This window comes from Typopeltis vanoorti, chromosome 16 (genome assembly GCF_054136105.1).
Source record: "Typopeltis vanoorti isolate ZY-2024b chromosome 16, IOZ_Tvanoo_1.0, whole genome shotgun sequence".
NCBI lineage: Eukaryota > Metazoa > Arthropoda > Arachnida > Uropygi > Thelyphonidae > Typopeltis > Typopeltis vanoorti.
This window is the reverse complement of record NC_143564.1, coordinates 78,871,123-78,890,705: the sequence shown is the minus strand read 5'-3', so window position 1 is coordinate 78,890,705 and position 19,583 is coordinate 78,871,123. Positions and strand designations below refer to the sequence as shown.

The 19,583-nt window shown below is 35.7% G+C and overlaps 1 protein-coding gene across 6 annotated transcripts in view; it reads right to left on the bottom strand.

Moving 5' to 3' along the window:
- The window catches only part of vap (RAS p21 protein activator vap), a 689,463-nt gene that overhangs the window by 481,289 nt on the left and 188,591 nt on the right, over window positions 1-19,583 (bottom strand). For all 6 annotated transcript variants that reach the window (XM_090406565.1, XM_090406568.1, XM_090406566.1 and 3 more), the window contains exon 8: window positions 11,632-11,707. In XM_090406565.1, coding sequence (XP_090262691.1) covers window positions 11,632-11,707 — 76 coding nt within the window. The remainder of the gene's footprint in view (window positions 1-11,631; window positions 11,708-19,583) is intronic.

Below are 19,583 nucleotides of genomic sequence, written 5' to 3'. Positions count from 1 at the left end.
CATCTTTCTCTGTTCTTGGCAATGGTTGACCAATTTTTTCCAACAAAATTTGATAATTCATCACTCCACCTTCATTTAGGACTTCCTCAGCCTCATTTCCCTTCTTTTGGAATCCAGTTTGCTAGTATGGTGGTACATTGATCATCTTCTCTTCTGGATAGATGTTCAGCCCATTTTCATTTTAGTCGCTTGTGGTGAAGAATGATGTCAGTGATACGAATCTGGCATCTTACCCAGGTGTATCGCTTCTTCTCTTTTAATGCGATGCCTAGTATTATCCAGTCCATTTTTCTTTGAGTTGTTGCCAGTTTATTTGTCAGTGCTTTTGTTAGAGACCAAGTTTCACAACCATATGAGATGACTAGAAGTATACACTTGTTAAATGTCTTCCTTTTTAAGCAGAGTGGGACATCACTATTTTGAAAAATGCTCTTCAATTTTCCAAATGCACTCCAGGCAAGTTGAACTCTGCTATTTACTTCCTTTTGGAATCCGTAAATTTGATGATCTGACCGAAGTATGTGTATGAAGAGACTGTTTCTAAGAAATAGTTTTCCATTATTATAGTTTTTGGTGATACAATATTGTTAAACATGATTTTAGTTTTTGTTCTATTAATATTTAGACCAACTTTTCTGCTTTCATTACACAGATCTTCTGGACTATTTGCAAAAATGATGATATCATCTGCATATATTAGGTGTGTTAAGTTTTTGTTATTAATTTTTATGCCAAGGTTTGTCCAGTTTATATTGTTATTTCTTGAAGGACTGCTATGAAGATTTTGGGCGATAGAGAGTCTCCTTGTTGGACATCTTTTTCAATTGATATTGTATTGCTGCTCATGTGAAGTTGGATTGTTGCTGTTGCAGTTCAGTGTATTTCTTGGAAGAGGAGGTCCATATATTCTTCAGGAATTCCCTGATTCTGAAGTGCTTTAATTATTGCATTAGTTTTGATGGAATCAAATGCTTTTTCATAATCAATAAAGGGTACACAGAGAGGGGCAATTGGTTTTCTTCTGCTTTTTTCTATTATTTGTTTTACAGCATGAAGATGATCAATTGTTAAAGCCTTTACGGAATCCTGCTTGTTCTGCAGGTTGATTTGAGTCTAGAAGAAGGGCTAAACCTGTTTGTTATTACTTTTTGTGATAATTTTGTACAGATTAGAGAGAATACTAATTGGTCTATAGTTGTTTACTTCTTCTTTGTCTCCTTTTTTAAATAACAGTATCAGAGTAGCATTTTAACAGTTTTCTGGTATCTTTCCCTTTTCTAGGCATAGATTTAGTAAGTTTGAGACATGGTGAATTACGTTGTTTCCTCCCCATTTAATTAATTCTATGTGAATTAGATCTTCACCAGGACATTTTCCACTTTTCAGTTGTTTTAATGCTTGTTTTTTTTTTTTTTTCATCTGACATGAATGGGGGATAAATTCTATATGTGATGGGGAAGGGTTATTTATATTTAATGTATCTATTGAAGCAAATATCAATAGCTACATCTGAATGTATCCAAAAAAAAAAAAAAAGCATAAAACATACTTAAGAATCTGAGAAACTTAGGATTTCATACATGTTAGTGACCTAATGATTATTCTCCCCAAATTCTGAAAACTACCCTGTCTGCTTTGACTTTTTTTTTTTTTTAATGCCTGAAATTTGATTTCCTGGAGTTCCAACTATCCAAATAGTGAAGTAATTTTCCTCGATGGCTATGATGCCCACATCTTCAAATAAATTCCACAGACCATGCCAGAAGAGATACTGTGGCATTTCCTGTTGATAATGATTTAATGCAAATAATCCATTTACGAACTCCAAACAACTTTCTACATTCACCTAACCCTTCTGACCTTTTCTTAACCAGCTATCATTCCAAGTATATTGCAGAGATTCCCCTCTTCACTCAAGAACTTAGATATGCGGTTTCTGGTGTCCAGATAAAAAAACTAGCTCTAATATCAAATTACAAAAGTTATCTTTGTTGCAAGAAATGCCTTTATTCTCCACTTCATTTGAACTTCTTCCATAATTTCCAAGCCTTAGTTTCTCAACAAATGTGCCACAACAATCAAAGAGAAAAATCACATCCCACATGTTCTCCATATTATTACATGTGGGAGTTCATAGACTCATTAAGGAAAGCCCTAAACATTATTCCAAGCACTATCCAATAGTCACACGATATCCATAATACTTTGCATTGAACTCATTCAACAATCGTGGCATCCAGAACAGATTCTGGCAACCAATCTCACTCATTCACCACTTTAAACTAAAAAAACAGTTTATTCAATAGCTTCTCTCTCTCTTTGCACCTTTTCCAGATCTGCAAAACTTAAATACAGATCTTTGTTATATTCCGGATTTCTCAACTATCTGTCATAAAGTGAAGACTTTTTTTTCCACAATATTTCTCAATCGTTTCTCAAGTATACTTGCGTAAATCTTACCAGGAATACTCAGCAGAGAAATACCTCTCTAATTCTCACATTAGTTTTACTTCCATTTTTTTATATATGGGTACTATTCCTCCACTTCTACCTTAGAACCTTCTGTGGGACCATAAGCATAAATAAGTCTCATTGTCCAGTTCCCCTTTCTGATATTTGCCCACATCACTCTACTGTATGAGACTGCCTGCCATTCAAGAAGATCATCATCAAATTCCTGCCATGTACCCTCAAGGGGTGTACAGGATATGATAGTACTACATGAAAAAAATTACATCATTATTAATTTCCTATCTACAATTTTCCTCCAAATCAGTCTGTTACTTGTCAAGACTCCAACATTATCAGATCTTATATTTCTATCGTCTAAAGCACTTTATACAGTATCAATCCACCTATATCTTGGTCTTCCTCTAGGTCGTTTTGCTGCCAACCTGGCAGAGAACACTTGTTTTGCTAATCTTTCCTCACCCATTCTGCTTAAGTGACCATACCACCTGAGATTAGCTCTGCTAACACATTCCTGGATGCTGACAATGTCAAGTTCTTTCCTAATATCCTCGTTTTTAATATGATATTGCTATTGATGCCATCTGTTAACGCCTATAATCTTTCTCAGGACTCTCATATCTGTGGTCTCTAGTCTTTGGTCAAGTGTTTTACTTCTGACCAAGCTCTCAGATCCATAAGTTAAAACTGGTTTGAACACTGTCTTGTACATAGCGAATTTAGTGTTCCGACTAATTTCTCTCTTATTCCATATGAATTTATTCAATTGACTTCCCACCATACCAGTTTTGCTGATTCTGTTGTCTATTTCTATATTTAATTTACCATCTTCAGTAAAAATCGTGCCTAAATAGCTGAAATGTTTTACTTGTTCCACAGGTTCTCCATTCACAACACAGTTGACATTTTCAATGATTCTGCCTATTTTCATTGTCTTTGTCTTTTTATTGCTGACCTTCAGACCATATCTATTATAACAGCTATTCAATTTAGTCAGAGAATCTTGCAGACTTGTAGCAGATTTATTTAGAAGTATAACATCATCTGCATAAAGCAAAGAGCTGACATTAACATCTCCAATTTTGATATGTTTAATACCACTTTCCTTCATAATGTGATCCATATAGATAATGAATAACAGAGGGGATAATGTACATCCTTGTCTCACACCAGATTTAACATTAATCCATCTTCCTGTACTTCCTTCAATTCTAACTGCTGACTTACAACTCAAATAAAAACTAAGTATTGCTTGATATAATGCCCCATTGACACCATATAACTGCAGCGTATTGAATAGCTTATCTCTTGGCACCTTGTCATATGCCTTTTCCAAATCGACAAAACTTAAATACAGATCTTTGTTATATTCCCATGCTTTCTCGACTATTTGTCGTAAAGTGAAGATCTGATCCTGACAGCCTCTATTTGGCCTGAATCCAGCTTGTTCTTCACCAAGCTTTTCTTCCACAATTCTTCTCAACCGTTTCTCAAGTATACTTGCATAGATCTTGCCAGGAACACTCAGCAGGGAAATACCTCTGTAATTCTCACAATCAGTTTTATTTCCCTTTTTATATATGGGTATTATGAGAGCTCTACTCCAATCATTGGGAATTCGTCTCTCTGTCCAGGCTTTCTGAACTATGCAGTGCAGCCACTGTAAGACTCTTATACCACCATACTTCACCATTTCTGGTCGAATATCATCTACTCCTGCTGCCTTTCCACATTTCAAGCCTTTGATGGCTTTTTCTACTTCTAGTATGGATATGTATTTCTGACTGCATGCCTGGTCAGTGTTTTTTACCACTGTGCTGTCATCACTGGTTGTTTCATTTAGCAGTTTTTCAAAGTAATTACTCCATACTTCAAGGATATCTTTTTCTCCCATTTTCATGTTGCTTTTATCATCTCTAATTCCTTTTACAGCACTCTTTCCTCAATTCTTAAGCTTCTTCAACAACCTCCAGAATATTTTGCCACCTTCTTGATATTTATTTTATATATTCTTGCCAAAGTCCTCCCATGACTTTTGTTTAGCTAGTTTTACACAGTGCTTAGCATTCTTGCATTTGTCTCTATATTCTCTAAGAGCACAAGCTGACTTATTTGACAGGAACTTTGGTATGCTTTCTTCTTTTCCTTCACTGCCTCTTTAACTTCCTGTGTCCACCAGGGAGTTCTGATTTTTTTATCCTTACAGATAACCTCACCACATGCCTCTCTGGCAGAATCAATCAATGTTTTCTTCAGAGTTTGCCAATGAATCTCCAAGGTTTGATTCCTGTTTCAAACTCTTTCATTTTTTCTTCAATAATCTTTGTGTATACAGTTCACATCTGAGAGCTGCTCAACTTTTATTCGCTTTAAAACTTTCTTACATGTTCTTCTTTTCAATATGAAATTCAATTTTATCCTCCTGCTCAAGACTAAATAGTGATCACTTCCAATTTCAAATCCTCTCTACACTCTGGTGTCCTGCACCAGGGAGAAAACATCACTATCAACAATAACATAGTCAATGAGACTTTTCTTATTACTTGCCTCTTCTCTCCATGTGAATTTGTGCACATTTTTATGTTGGAACATGGTGTTAGTAATAACCAGTCCATGTCCTGAGCAGAAATCCAACAGATATTTACCATTATTATTAGCTTTGCTCTTTTCTCCAAATTTTCCCAAAATATTTTTGTATGTCTCACAATCATTTCCTACTCTGCTATTTAGATCCCCAACAAAGACCAGCTTTTCCTTTTTCATTGTGTCAGTTGCTTTTTCTAAAGCCTCAAAAAATTCCTCCACTTCTACCTTAGTAGACCCTTCTGTGGGATAATAGGCACAAATAAGTCTCATTGTCCAGTTCCCCATTCTCATATTTGCCCACATTACTCTACTTGAGACTGACTGCCATTCAAGAAGATTAGCCTCGTATTTTTTGTTGAGTACTATGGCTACAACTTCTTTTCCTTGATTGTCATTGCCTGAATATAACATTTTGTATTTATTGCTCAGAAAGATCTCACCAGTTTTGGTCTTTTTTGTTTCAGTCACCCCTATTATGTCGATCTGGTACTTATCTAATTCCTCAGCTAGTTCCATTTCTTTGCCATTCAGGCTTTTTACGTTGATAGTACCGATCTTTAACTCTGGTGATGTTGAGTTGGGGTTTATTTTCAGATTTTTTCCAGGAATTGTTCCATTCAAGAAGATTAGCCTTGTATTTAGTGTTGAATACTATGAATACATCTTCTTTTTCTTGATTGTCATTACCTGCATATAACATTTTGTATTTATTGCTCAAAAAGATCTAATAATTTTTGTCTTTTTTTGTTTCAGTCACCCCTATTATGTCGATCTGGTACTTATCTAATTCCTCAGCTAGCTCCATTTCTTTGCCATTCACAATACTTGTAACTTATTACTTAAAGGAAAAGGAAGGCTAATACTGACTCAAACAATGATTCACATTGCTTATAACACATAATTTAAAAAGAACATGACATTGAGAAATTAATCAGCAATAATGAAGTCGAACTGAATATGCAAAACTATCTAATAAACTTTTAACCTTCTGATTACAGACAATAAAAAGGGTGGAGAGGCATCTATTTTGCATATCTTGGCTCTAAACTCTGTTGTATCTAACAAATAATCTGAAGCTGAGTGAAATATCTCCACTGCATTTATACATTATCATAACTTTATAATAGTGAATAATTAACGAAAACTAATGGCTTACTTACTAAAACTATATACTTACTATAGGATGTCAAAACAAATATGAAGGAGAATATTATAACTTTACTGTAATATTTCCTATAGGTCATTTGTAACTCAGATTCACATCAACATAATGTCTTCTGCCAAATAATCTTCACAAGTCCTGCTTCATAACTCTCATGGAAATGTCCGCTAAACCAAACAGTTCAGCAATAAAATCAATAAACTACACTAAATGTATAGTAATGTTAACCCCAAATTTCATGCTGAGCTTCACAGAAATTTACTTCATTTAAACATAATGTGCATATTATTTCATTTCATGCATATTGAAATTTTCATTCACTAACTATGTATAGCATGATAAGCTCAAATTTTATGTTATTAAGCAGAGGAATCACTAGATAATAGTAATACTACCATCTCTAACATTATGTAAGATAAAATTGGTTTATTTTCGTGTAATCCAATAATATACAAGAGCTTGTGATACGGATCATAACAGTAGACTATAGCGAGGTCTACTGTATAATGGATATTAACATTTAGTTTAGAAACTATTATTATGTTAACAACCTTCAGGGAGTCAATGTACTAATTGTGGGAAGTCTCATTGATTGAGCGACATATCTATCCTACTGAACTTTAAACTTATTCTCACTTCCAGCATTCACATTTTGGCAATGTATTCAACTCGCCTGCAGGCTCTATGTAAAAATAACTTCGAAAAAACAAACTTGGGATGAACATCTTTTCCCTTACTTGAGAATATAAAATTCAAGTACATTGGAAAAATCAACTGTTTATCATTTACAGCTTGTTCTCTCTCTCTCTGTGAAGATTCTGAGTACCTAGGAAAAGTCAATTCTTTTTCATAGAACTGAATTTCAGGTTTAAATTTTAATACTTTTAATGGGACATGTGCACTCGACATTATAAAATAGCTTTACGACTTACACATTTAGTAAAAAATTATACAGAATTTTATTTAAAAACTCCAGTATATTTCATCCAATGTTACTTAGACTTCATCAGGGAGGAGGCAGATCACTTAACTATGTTCAAAATATGAATCACAACAATGAGTCATAATTCATGCACATAATAGCTCACATCTAAGTCACAGCTGAAGTACATGATATTTTCCTAGAAATGTGAAACTATAAAATCATCTGAACCTGAGCTGATCAGACTGCATGCTGATATCCAAGTTTTGGGAAGTGATTATCATTAGCTGTTCATAAGTTTTTTTTTTTAAGTTTTATTTATATATATTTATTATATAAATATAAATCTATTCTATATATATAAAAAGATAAGCCGAAATTTGAAATGTTTTTATGTCACTTTTTTTGTCTTACCAGCTTGGAACTTGGGGGACAGAGCTCCCCCCCTCCCCAGTATATATATATATATATTTATTATATAAATTATATCATTATTTAATATAATAATTTGTATAAAGTGCATATATATATATATATATATATATATATATATATATATATATATATATAATTATTATTATTTTTAATCTATGTAACTTTTTGCAATTGTTCCTTTGAACCTCTGCGCAGGTTATGCGGACGGTGTGGTGTGGAATTTGTGGACGTGTGGAATGAGTTTGATGGGCGAAAGGACTTATACAAGATGGATGGCCTGCATTTGAATGGACTTGGTGTGCGGAGACTGGAAAAAGTGTTGCTGAATGAAGTGAAAATGGATGTGCAGAACCAGGGAAACTAGAACTACCAAGGAGGGGGGGGAGTGGATATCCAGACATCAGTGAGACAGTTGAGTGTAAAAATGTATATAATGTACCTGAGCCAGCAAAAAAGGACAAAAAATGGGAATGGGATATTTAGAATAACACATCAAGATAGGGGTGGGACAAAGGGAACACTGCAATTCATGTATACTAATGCCAGGAGTATTAGGAACAAGAAGGAAGAATTTTTGGCCTTGATTGGCTCTTCCTGGCCACAGGTTATTGGCATTAGTGAAACATGGCTGACGGAAGATGATATAGTTAGTGGGATAGAATGTGTAGGTTATAGTATGTTTAGGAGGGACAGAGAGAATAAAATTGGGGGAGGGGTGTTATTGATGATAGCTGATGAACTGCAGCCAAGGAGAATTGAAGTATTGCAGGATAGTGAAAGGAGCTCATTTGAGGCTATTTGGTGTGAGATTGATACTGGCAGAATAAAATATACAGTTGGGTGCTGCTATAGACCAGGTGATGGAATAGATGGTGGAGATGGTATGCATAAACAAATTGATGAAATGAGTGGAAGGAGGGTAATTATTATGGGGGATTTCAACTATGGTAACATTGATTGGAAGGAGGAGAGGACACATGTGAGGAAGGAAATGGATTTTATTCAATTATTAAGGGATAACTATCTGAAACAGCATGTAATTGAAAATACTAGGGGTGTGAGAGTGCTTGACCTGGTAATAGTATCTGAGAATTTGACTGTAATGAATATGACCATGTTGCCACCTATTGGTGAGAGTGATCATAAGGTCTTGACCTGGGAGGTGGCTAAAGGTGAAAAATTTGTGATTAAGACAGGGTATATGTGGAATTACCGTGCTGGCAAGTATGACAAGCTTAGGAGATTGCTTGGATCAGTGCCATGGCATGTACAACTGCAAGGGCTGGACGTCGATAGAGCATGGGAAATGATCAAAGAGCATTTACAAGAGGTTATGGCTGATTGTATACCTAAGGTCCGAATAGTGAAACAAGGAGGGGTTAAATGGATGAATAACACCATTAAGCTTGAGCTGCAAAAAAAAGAAACAACTATGGAGGGAATTTAAAGAAAGGGGTGACCTGCAGGCACACGAACGGTATAAAGTACAGGCCAGAAGGGTAACGAGTGTGGTAAAAACAGCAAAAGCCGATTATGAAAGGAAACTAGCTATGCAAGCAAAAGAGAATCCCAAACAGTTCTTTCAATATGCTGCAAGCAAGAAAAAAACTGTACATGGCAAAATGATTTTAAGGAATGACGATGGTAAAGAGTTCACTGAACCAGTCGATATAGTGGAGTTACTGAGCGCGCACTTTGCAAAAGTATATCATCCAGGTGGTGACGTTGAAAAAATGAAGGAACCACTAGTTTATGTGGGAATTGTGATGAATGAAGTGGAGGTGAATAGTCTATTACAGAACCTTAATGTGAATACATCTGTGGGATTGGATGGTATACCGGCACGGGTCTTGCATGAAGCGGCTAATGAATTATCAGTGCCCTTGACCATGTTGTTTAATCTGAGTCTCAGGTCTGGCTTAGTCCCGAAGGCGTGGAAAGAGGGGAAAATAGTTTCACTGCATAAAGGACGATCCAAGACTATGGTTGCAAATTACCGACCGATCAGCATATCAGGAGTCGTTGTCAAGGTCTTGGAGAAAGTAGTCAAGGGAAAAATACAGGAATGGATTGATGAAAATGAGATACTGTACAGAGGACAGCATGGCTTTGTGAAGGGTAGATCATGCCTCAGTAACTTGCTCAAGTTTTATAACAAGGTGACGGCTGAACTGGATAAGGGAAATGGGTTTACAGTGATACTGCTGGACCTGGCAAAGGCATTTGACAGGATACCACATGGAATTCTAATCCGTAAACTACAACATATGGGAATGGATATAGGGTTGGTGAGATGGATAGCTGGGTGGTTGATGGAGAGATATCAAAGAGTAGTTTATTCAGGAGTAGAGTCCAAAAAACGGCCTGTGACTAGTGGTGTGCCACAGGGTTCTGTTCTTGGACCACTGCTGTTTAATCTGTTCATTAACGATATAGGGAAGGGTCTAAGTGGGACAGGTCATTTGTTTGCTGATGATGCAAAGTTGGGTAGGGCGATAGTGAATGCAGAAGATGTCAAAGTCTTGCAAGATGACTTAGATAGATTGGAGTTCTGGACTAAGGAGAATGGATGTCAATTTAATGTGACAAAATGTAAGGTTATGCATTTCGGAGTGAAAAGATTAGCAGCAGTATACCACATTGGTGGAACTGTACTCCAAGAGATTGATGAGGCCAGGGACTTGGGAGTGTTGATGGATAGGGAGATGAAGTTTAGGGGGCACATTGCGAAAGTAGCTAAATCAGCTCATCAACTCACTTGGTTGTTGAAAAATACCTTGACGAGCAGAGAAAAACAAGTTATTGTACCTCTGTACCGAGCCCTGATAATACCTCATCTCGACTACTGTGCCCAGATTTGGTCACCTCGGTTCCTTCTTGATGGGGAGGAGGTTGAGAGGATCCAGAGGCGAGTGACTAAGATGATAGCAGGTCTATGGAATGAACCATATGAGAACAGGTTGAAGATTTGTGGGTTGCAGAAACTAGTTGATAGGCGGAAAAGGGGAGACATGATTGAGACATTCAAATTGCTAAAAGGATTCTATAGGATTAATTCAGATGATATTTTTGAGATCAGGACTGGTGGTGGGAGAACTAGGGGACACCCATGGAAGCTGGGCAAGAGCGTGGTTAGCAGGGGTGTTAGAGCTGGGTTCTTTACTTTTAGAGTGGTAAATGAGTGGAATAAGCTGCCAGAGTCTGTTGTGGGTGCTATGACAGTGAGCGAGTTCAAGGCAAGGTATGATAGATACTGTGAGAATGTTGAACAGCTGCATGAACATGATGTTTAGGGCCTCCCTCGATGAGTCTAAGGACTCCTGGAGTAGCCCGTGGTAATAATAATAATAATAATAATAATGTACTTCAACTGCAAATGAGACACGAGATAAAAGCATCTGAATAATGACTCATTATTATGATTCATCTTTTGAATGTAGTTAATGGTCTGTCTCCCTGACAAACTCCACATAATGTTGGAAGAAATACATTGGAGTTTTTAAACAAAATTCTATACAATTTTTTACTATGTGTATAAGCATAAAGTTACTTTATAAGGTTTAAATGTTTATTTGAAGATAACTTCTGTATAAATAAAATAATTCACTTTTGATTTGTTTGTTTTATCTTGAATGAGCATCATGAAATTGTCTCTTGATCAATGATATCTTGAAGAAGAATGATATTTATTACAGCAAGAACTTATCATAAAGTCAATTATTCTCTTTCCTGTTTGTTTTATAAAACATGCTGACTTTAAAAACTATTTCATTAATGTGATTATTTTAACATGATCTTTTCAACACAGTAAGTGCTTTACTAGATATGTACCCCACATTTCTAAACTATGGGCATTTTTTAAACCTTAAGCTTGATTATTTACATTCAAAAAATAATTAGCATTTAATAAATAAATAAAAATGTAATTATATTCTTCTACATGTCTTTCTAGATTTGAACGAGTAAGCTGTTTATTATTTTCTATTTTATACCATTATTAATTAATTTACATGAAATTGCATAATATTTTTCAAGAAATAAAACAGAGAATACTTACTTTCAAAACAGGATCTCCCAAAGAATAACCTTCTACAATTTGTTCTACTTTATACCTGTTAACGACTGCTTCTAAACTGAAATGAGAGTAACAAAGACTGTAATATATTTTCAGAGGAAACTGTTATACCATAATACACAGTATGTGATATATTTGCTTTATAACTTGTATACAATCCCTTTTTTTCAAACTATAATGTTTTATCATTCTGAAAAGTAATTTAAAAAATACACTAGACAAAATAAACATTCTCAGCCTACATTCTCAGGTCGCTACATTCACAATTCTTCTGCTCATCATCCATCTCAGAAATCTGGCATTATTAAATCACTAGTTTCCAGAGCACACAAATTCTGCTCTTCTGAAGAATCTTTAAACCAGGAATTAGAAGTTATCAAAAATACAGCCATCCTAAATGGATATAATCCCAAAACAACTCAAAAAATCATCAGTCACTTCTGCATACATCAAACCAGACAGGAAGAAGTGCATAGGATTCCCATACCTTACGTTAAAGGCATCTCAGAACATCTTTCTAAAATTATGAAGAAATACAATTTTGCCACTACTTACAAACCTATCAACCAAATTTACAACTTATTACCTTCTCCTAAGGACAAATTCTCACCCTTGATGTTACCTGGTGTTCATGAGATTCCATGTTCATGCAAATTATCTTACTTTGGACAGACAGGTAGGTCTGTTCAGAAACGCATCTCGGAACATCAAGACCACATTCGTCTTCTTAAACTGCAGAAATCTGGCCTCTCTCAACACGGAATTGAAAATCCAAACCATAGGATCCATTGGCAAAAGGCTAAACTTTTACATAGATCTTTATTTAAACATGAACGTTTATACAAAGAAAGTTCTGAAGCCCTACTACGCAGACCAAACCTAAACCGCAACGACGTTCTTACTATTCCTAAAGTATGGGACATTATCATACAAAATTGTGTTAAATAATTAACGGTTTTTTTTTTTTTTTTTTTTTTTTTTTTGTACTACTTCCCACGTTATGCACGTTTTCATGAGATTCTATTGCAATCATGCGCCCTAACTGTATGTTATTCCTAATTTTGTTTAAATACTGTACTGATGATGTCCTAAGATGCTTAGGATGAAATATTTACAATTAAATAATTTTCACTGTGGTTTATACGTGTGTTTCTTCTAATTATGAACGCACCACAGGTTTCGTTATTTAAAAAAGGAACATAAATGACACATTAAATATAAAAACTATGGCAAAGCTGGCCTTTCTGATCACGACTGAACGCTTTACATAGAATTGAGTGGAAAAGCACCAGTTGTTTACATCACACCAAAACATGGTGTGATGAAAACAAAAAAACCCCAAGCATATGGAAGGTACATATTCTACCCACGGAACCTTTTTCCCTATGAGTTAACTGTAAATAGGACTGTAGATAATCCAGAATCTTACATCTAATATAACAATGTCATGTTAAATTAGGACATCATTGTTACTGTAAGAAAACTATCTATATGAAAGAATGTTTCTCTTATGTTATCTTAAATAGAATTTAGCTTTGATGTAGTTTCTAAATAATTAATTAATTTTTAATTTTATCTGTATTTATATATATATATATATATATATATATATATATATTTTTTAAAATATATTATATATATATATATATATATATATATATATATATATATATATATATATATATATATATATATATAAGCTTAAATAAACTATGATGTTCATAGTTTATTTGAGCTTCAGTGTTTTAGTGTTTTTTCTTTTTTCTTTCTTTTATAATGTCACCTGATGAAGGCTGTTACAAGCCGAAACTAGTCGTGTTTTTATATTAAAACCTTTTTACTTAAATCTCGGTTCTAATCATTCAATTCTTTTTAATATATATATATATATATATATATATATATATATATATATTATATTTTCACTAGAGGTCATGCCAGTAGAATAACCGGTGATCAAATCTCTTTAGCATACTGTGTGAAATGTAACTCAGCTTGTCCTTGTATATTTGTATATACTCCAGATGATAGCCTTAATATGAAGGCCGAAACATCGGGAAATTAAAATAGTTATTTATAACATGGTTGTAAAGTCCATAATTTCTAAAATGAAGGAAGAAGAAAGCTATGTTAGAGGTATATGATAGAAGTAATCCAAAATGAAGATGTGTGTTTCAAACAAACCTGCCAAGTGTTTCACTTGGCAGGTTTGTTTTGTGAAAAAATACTCTGTATAACAACTGGAAAAACAAAACTTCAGACAAAAAGCCTGGAAAATATTCCTTGCATCAGTGTTAGGAATTTAAAAAAAAATGTTAGAGGCATCTGAGTTAGATAATACTCATATTACTGAACTTTGAAACCTGAGAATTAGATGGATTACCTAAAACTAAAATGAGTAATTTTCTCTCTTTTCTTTTTTGGGGTTTAGCCTCTTAGTTACACAATCCACTTCTTTTTTTTCAAGTTCTGCTCACCTTGACTAAACTATTTCCAATTATATCTTTTCACATTTAAACTGGAGGGGGAAGAGATCATGCTAGTGTTCAATTTCTGAACACTGCAGCCTTATCTTAAAAATATTGCTCCTTTTCAACATATATAAGTGTGAATGATGCTGTGCAATACCTGGAAGGAAAGAAATTGCTTCACAGACCAGAAGGAAATCAACCTGGGAGTGTATGAGATGTAGAGTAGAGTAGAGTAGGCTAGATGTAATTAATGCTACAGGAATCAATAAATGACATATCACTATGTAGGTTTTGGTGAAGGGATAACTGTGAAAAATGTATTTAAAAATGAAAATATGTGGAATCATAAAGATATTTCGATTAGCTCACCACACACCATCTTCACTGCAGAATACAATGGAAAATATTCAAATATAACTCAATGAAATTAAATTCTCACATTATAAACAATATTAGGTGTATCACAAGAATGCCAGATTCTAAATTATTTCACTATCAGGATTCTAAAAAAGAAAGTTTTAGGTCGTCAAAATTCTTGTATAATGCCATATGATGACAACATACAATTAAAAAAACTTATTAAACTGATGGATAACCTGACTAGTTTTGTGTGCCAACAGGTAGACTCCATGAGGAGCATGTTTATAAAAGTAAATAGCTAGAAAAAACATGTATCACACTAAGAAATGAAAAAAGAACATAGTGGATAAAATTCAAAATAAATGACAAATGACAGAAAGCAGGTGTACAAACTGGTATTATTGTATACTATAACATAAAGCATATCTATCTGTAAATGTGAGATTTTTGATGAACGAATATGAAACTTGGTAGGATCATGCCTTAGTTCTTACTGCATTGATGGACTGTATAGGATTACAGAAGCTATCTTTAAACAACAGCAGAATGAATGAAAGAAATACTAACAGAACCATTAAACGTTCTAGCAAACTCAGATGTTAATAAACTCTGCAAATGTACCACGACAAGAAACTTTGGAGCTACTTCAAGATCTTTTTACACCAGATAATTAGGCATAGGAATTTTTTCACTATATAGGGACATTTTCATTCCAGTCTATTACTCATTATGTCTATTCTTTGGAAAGAATAGACATAATGAGTAAAAATCCATCTATTCCTTAATAAAAATGAATCCTTCTGTGTATTATAAGAAGAGGACATTATTTATGTATATATTATTATATAAAATGTGCACACTGGTCATTATTAAATAAAAGAAAATTTTAGAAAACAAAGCAAAATCTAAATGAAAAATAGAAATAAATACACATAACAAACACAACAAATTGCAAAAGATGATCTACTGCTTCATCAAGCCACACATATTCCTGCCATGCTTGGATAAAATATTATAATTATTATTATCCATGCCTCCACGGAGTCAAAAGACTCATCGTGGGAGGTCGTTTTTAGGAAACAGAAAGTTTATCATACCACTCCTTGAACTCATTGACTGTTCTTGCTCTAACCACTCTCTCAAGCAATGCATTCCACAGTTCAACCACCCTCCACACAAAGAAACCACTCCTCACTCTCTTGCTCACAGCTTCATTTCCTAACTTCCAGGGATGGCCCCTTGTCATCGCTCCTTTCCTCCCATTCCACCAAGCAAAAGAACTCCCCAATGTCTACCCTGTAACTGCCTCTCAGCAGTTTAAAAGTCTCAATCATATCACCTCTCCTTCTTATATCCACCAAACTCTGCAGTCCACATTGCCTCAGCCGATCCTCGTAACGACATTGTAAAATCCCGAAACCATCTTTGTTATCCACCTCTGTACCCTTTCCACAGCTAATTTATCCCCTTCAAATCCTGGGGATGAAATCTGCGAACAATAGTCTAAGTGTAGTCTGATCAGGGTCTTATACAACAGAATGATAACTCTTATCTCTGCAGGTCAGCATCCTTCTCAGTATTTGCTGCATTAAATCGATACCCCCCATTCATTTTCCCATCTGTCTAGTTTATTCAAATCCTCTTGCAGGGCTGCCACATCTGCACTATTACTGATAACCCTTCCCAGCTTCACATCATCTGCAAACAACTGAATATCCCCTTGCAATCCATTGACAATGTCATTGGTATAAAGGTTGAACAATACAGGTCCCAGTACTGAGCTCTGTGGAACCCCACTTGTAACCTTCTGCTTCCTTGATATTACCCCATGATACACAACTCTCTGATACCTATCAGACAGCCAATCCTGAATCCATTTGATTAACCCAACCTTTAAGTCCATGTGCTGCAACTTAAATATCAGCTTATCATGTGGCACCCTGCCAAACGCCTTTGCAAAATCCAAAAAAATGGCAGTATATGCCTTTCCCTCATCAACTGCTCTTGTCACTTTATTATAAAAGGCAATCATATTATTAAAGCAAGAGCACCCCTTAACAAATCCATGTTGATTCTCACAGATGACATTACCTTCATCTGCCCAACGCTGTATGTAGTCCCTCACTAATTGCTCCAAAACCTTAACTACTGATGACACAAACTGGCCTATAATTGGACACTTCCAGTCTGCTACGCCCTTGTGCAGCGACACTATCTTACCTTCCTTCCATTCCTTGGGTACCTTTCCTGCAGCCACTTTTATTGAAGAGTCTGTCATTTCTTTAGCACATTCTCTCAAAACCCGTGGTGAAATACCATCCAGTCCCACAGCTTTACTGGAATCCATAGTACTCAGTATTTGGAACACACTCTCCTCTTGCACCTCTAAACCCTGAACCTGCCCTATCCCTCTAGTATTAAAATCTTCTTCCCCAGGATGAAATACTCCAACAAAGTGCTCATTGAACAACTCCACTATGTCCTCTGCATCAGTCACTCTATTCCCATTTTTATCCCACAATGTCAGTCATTCTTCCACAATCGTTTTTCCTCCTACTGGCCACATAGCTAAAAAATACCCCATTTTCTTTGGATCTTAGTGCCAATCTCTTCTCATCTTCCAGTTTTGCCTTCCTCACCATACTGGTCACTCTTATATTGCCTGCGTCTTATATTCTTCGTGTATCTACCTCTCCACCCCTCTCCTTATATCTCTTCCATAATCTGTTTTTCAACTGCAGTTGCTATTTGATATTGTTTGTCGTCCACTTTACACCAAATTGTGTCAGCTTCTTCACTCGTGGAATACAGCTTACTATCGCTGCTAACAAATATTCCTGAACAATTTCCCAAGCACTAATGATATCCTGGCCTTCCAATTCTGCCCTCCATGGAACTGCCCCTAGTTGATACCAAAGACTATTATAATCACCTGCCTTATAATTCCACATACGTTCCATTTTCTTTGATACCTTGCACGTCTATTCATCTTCCAACTCAAAACCACATGATCACTCTTTCCAACTAATTATCAGCTCTTCTGACTCTATGACCAAATCCAAAACTCTTGAACCTCTTGTTCCCTCTGATACATGTTGCCTAAGACATTTGTCCCTCAAGAATTCTAGAAATTCCATCTCCTTATTACTAGATGCATTTTGCTCTTCCCAGCTTATACTGCTGTAGTTAAAATCTTCCATAACAATCATTCTTCTTGCGCTTGCCAAGCTCAACTGCCTAAAGATCTCATGCTCCCTCCCCACCCTCTGTGCTCCCTGGTTTGTAGCAACATCCCACTAAATATCCTGTCTTGGCCACTTCTACCTCACACCATATGCTTTCAAAACCATCAGTGTCACTGCCTTCCAAAGCCTCCACTCTTAGAGGACATAAGTCATCACTTATCATAAGCAGTACTCAACCACCATGTTTTCCTTTCCTATCCTGCCAAAAAATGCTATACCCTGCCACTTCAATTCCTGTTATTATATCATCCACCATCAGCCATGTCTCAGAGATCCCAATAATCTTTGGCCAGGTTGATGCCATCAGTGCCACCAATTCATCTCCTTTATTCTGGATACTCCTGGCATTAGTATAAAACATAAAAATGTCCTGCTTCTATAGCTATCATTATCCCCTCCAGACTCGACTGGACTCAGTGACCTGATGTCGTTCCTCTCCCCCAAAGAGGCCACTCCTGCTACCACCCAGCCTAGTTTCATCTTTAGCCAGGCTGATGCTATTAGCACCACCAATTCCAGTCCTTTATTCCAGATACTCTTGGCATTAGTATAAAGCATAAAAATGCCACTGTTTCTATACCTATCATTGTTCCCTCTCCACCCCACTGGACTCAGTGTTACCTGATGTCATCTCCCTTCCCCCAAGCATCCATTCCCACAAGAGACTACCCCTGCTACCATCCACCCTGGGAATTCTAGTTACCCTGCATTGACACACTGACTCGTTGAGAAAACAGCAATCTCTCCAAATGCCTTCATCCTTCCTCATTCAAATGCAAGGGGTCTCTCGCATACAGTTCCCTTCTGTCCTCAAACACCCTCCAAGCACCCACATATTCCAATCCTCTCTTCTGACACATTCTGGCTATTATGCTATTCAGTATTACTGCTCTTCTGCTCTGCTCGTCACTATCATACCTGGGCAACACACACACACACACACACACACACACACAATCTTTCCTCTCTATGTTTTCTTTTGCACAACCTCAAGCAAGAATCTCAGATCTCTCGCCTTAGTTCACTGGATAAACCCCCTCCCTACAGTTATTTACAGGGCTATCAATGTATAAATCCACTGTTTATTACTGGTTAGCTATTTATATTTTGCAAATAAATCTGTTTCCTCCTTCCTCATAAGACCTCCCCTCAATTATGCCCATAATAAATGGAACATGCATGTTGGAAACACACATACAATACCACAACTGTAAATTATTAGTAATTCATTCTCTCTAATGAAAGTATTTCTATTCAAACATGTTCTTTCATTTCCTGATCTTTGCCAATAATTCTGTTAGTTTACATATTTATACTTTTTAGGAATTTAAATATACCAATGAAATGTAGGGTTCTCCTTAATTAATGTTTCCTAATATATTCTGAAACAAATGCAATACTTTCCTCATCTCAATGCAGATTTCATTATAATCAAAGAACAAAGGTTAGTCGATTGGTAGGGTCTCTGCTACTAATGGCTCATGCAAAAAGTTAAGCAAGTTTGAGTGTGGTTAGTAGTTGGAAGGGATTTCAATCATTCAATGCTGTTGGCACACTCTCCCTTGATGAGTCTTTGGACTCCCTGGAGGTGTCACATAATAATAATAATATCACAATATGTAGCATGCTCATAGATATCCAATACGGAAGGCCAAGAGAAACCATCTCATCTTGCTGCAAGTTCAATGTAGAGTTTCTTCTAGTCAGGACACGAATGTGTTAATATATGTTCTCACCATGTGGTCATTATACTGGAATTTTGAAGAATGACATACCACTGCTAATAACAGTTTCCCAGATTTTGGCATAAATGGTCCATCATCCATGTTTTGGTTCCAAAGATGTAGAAACATCTATT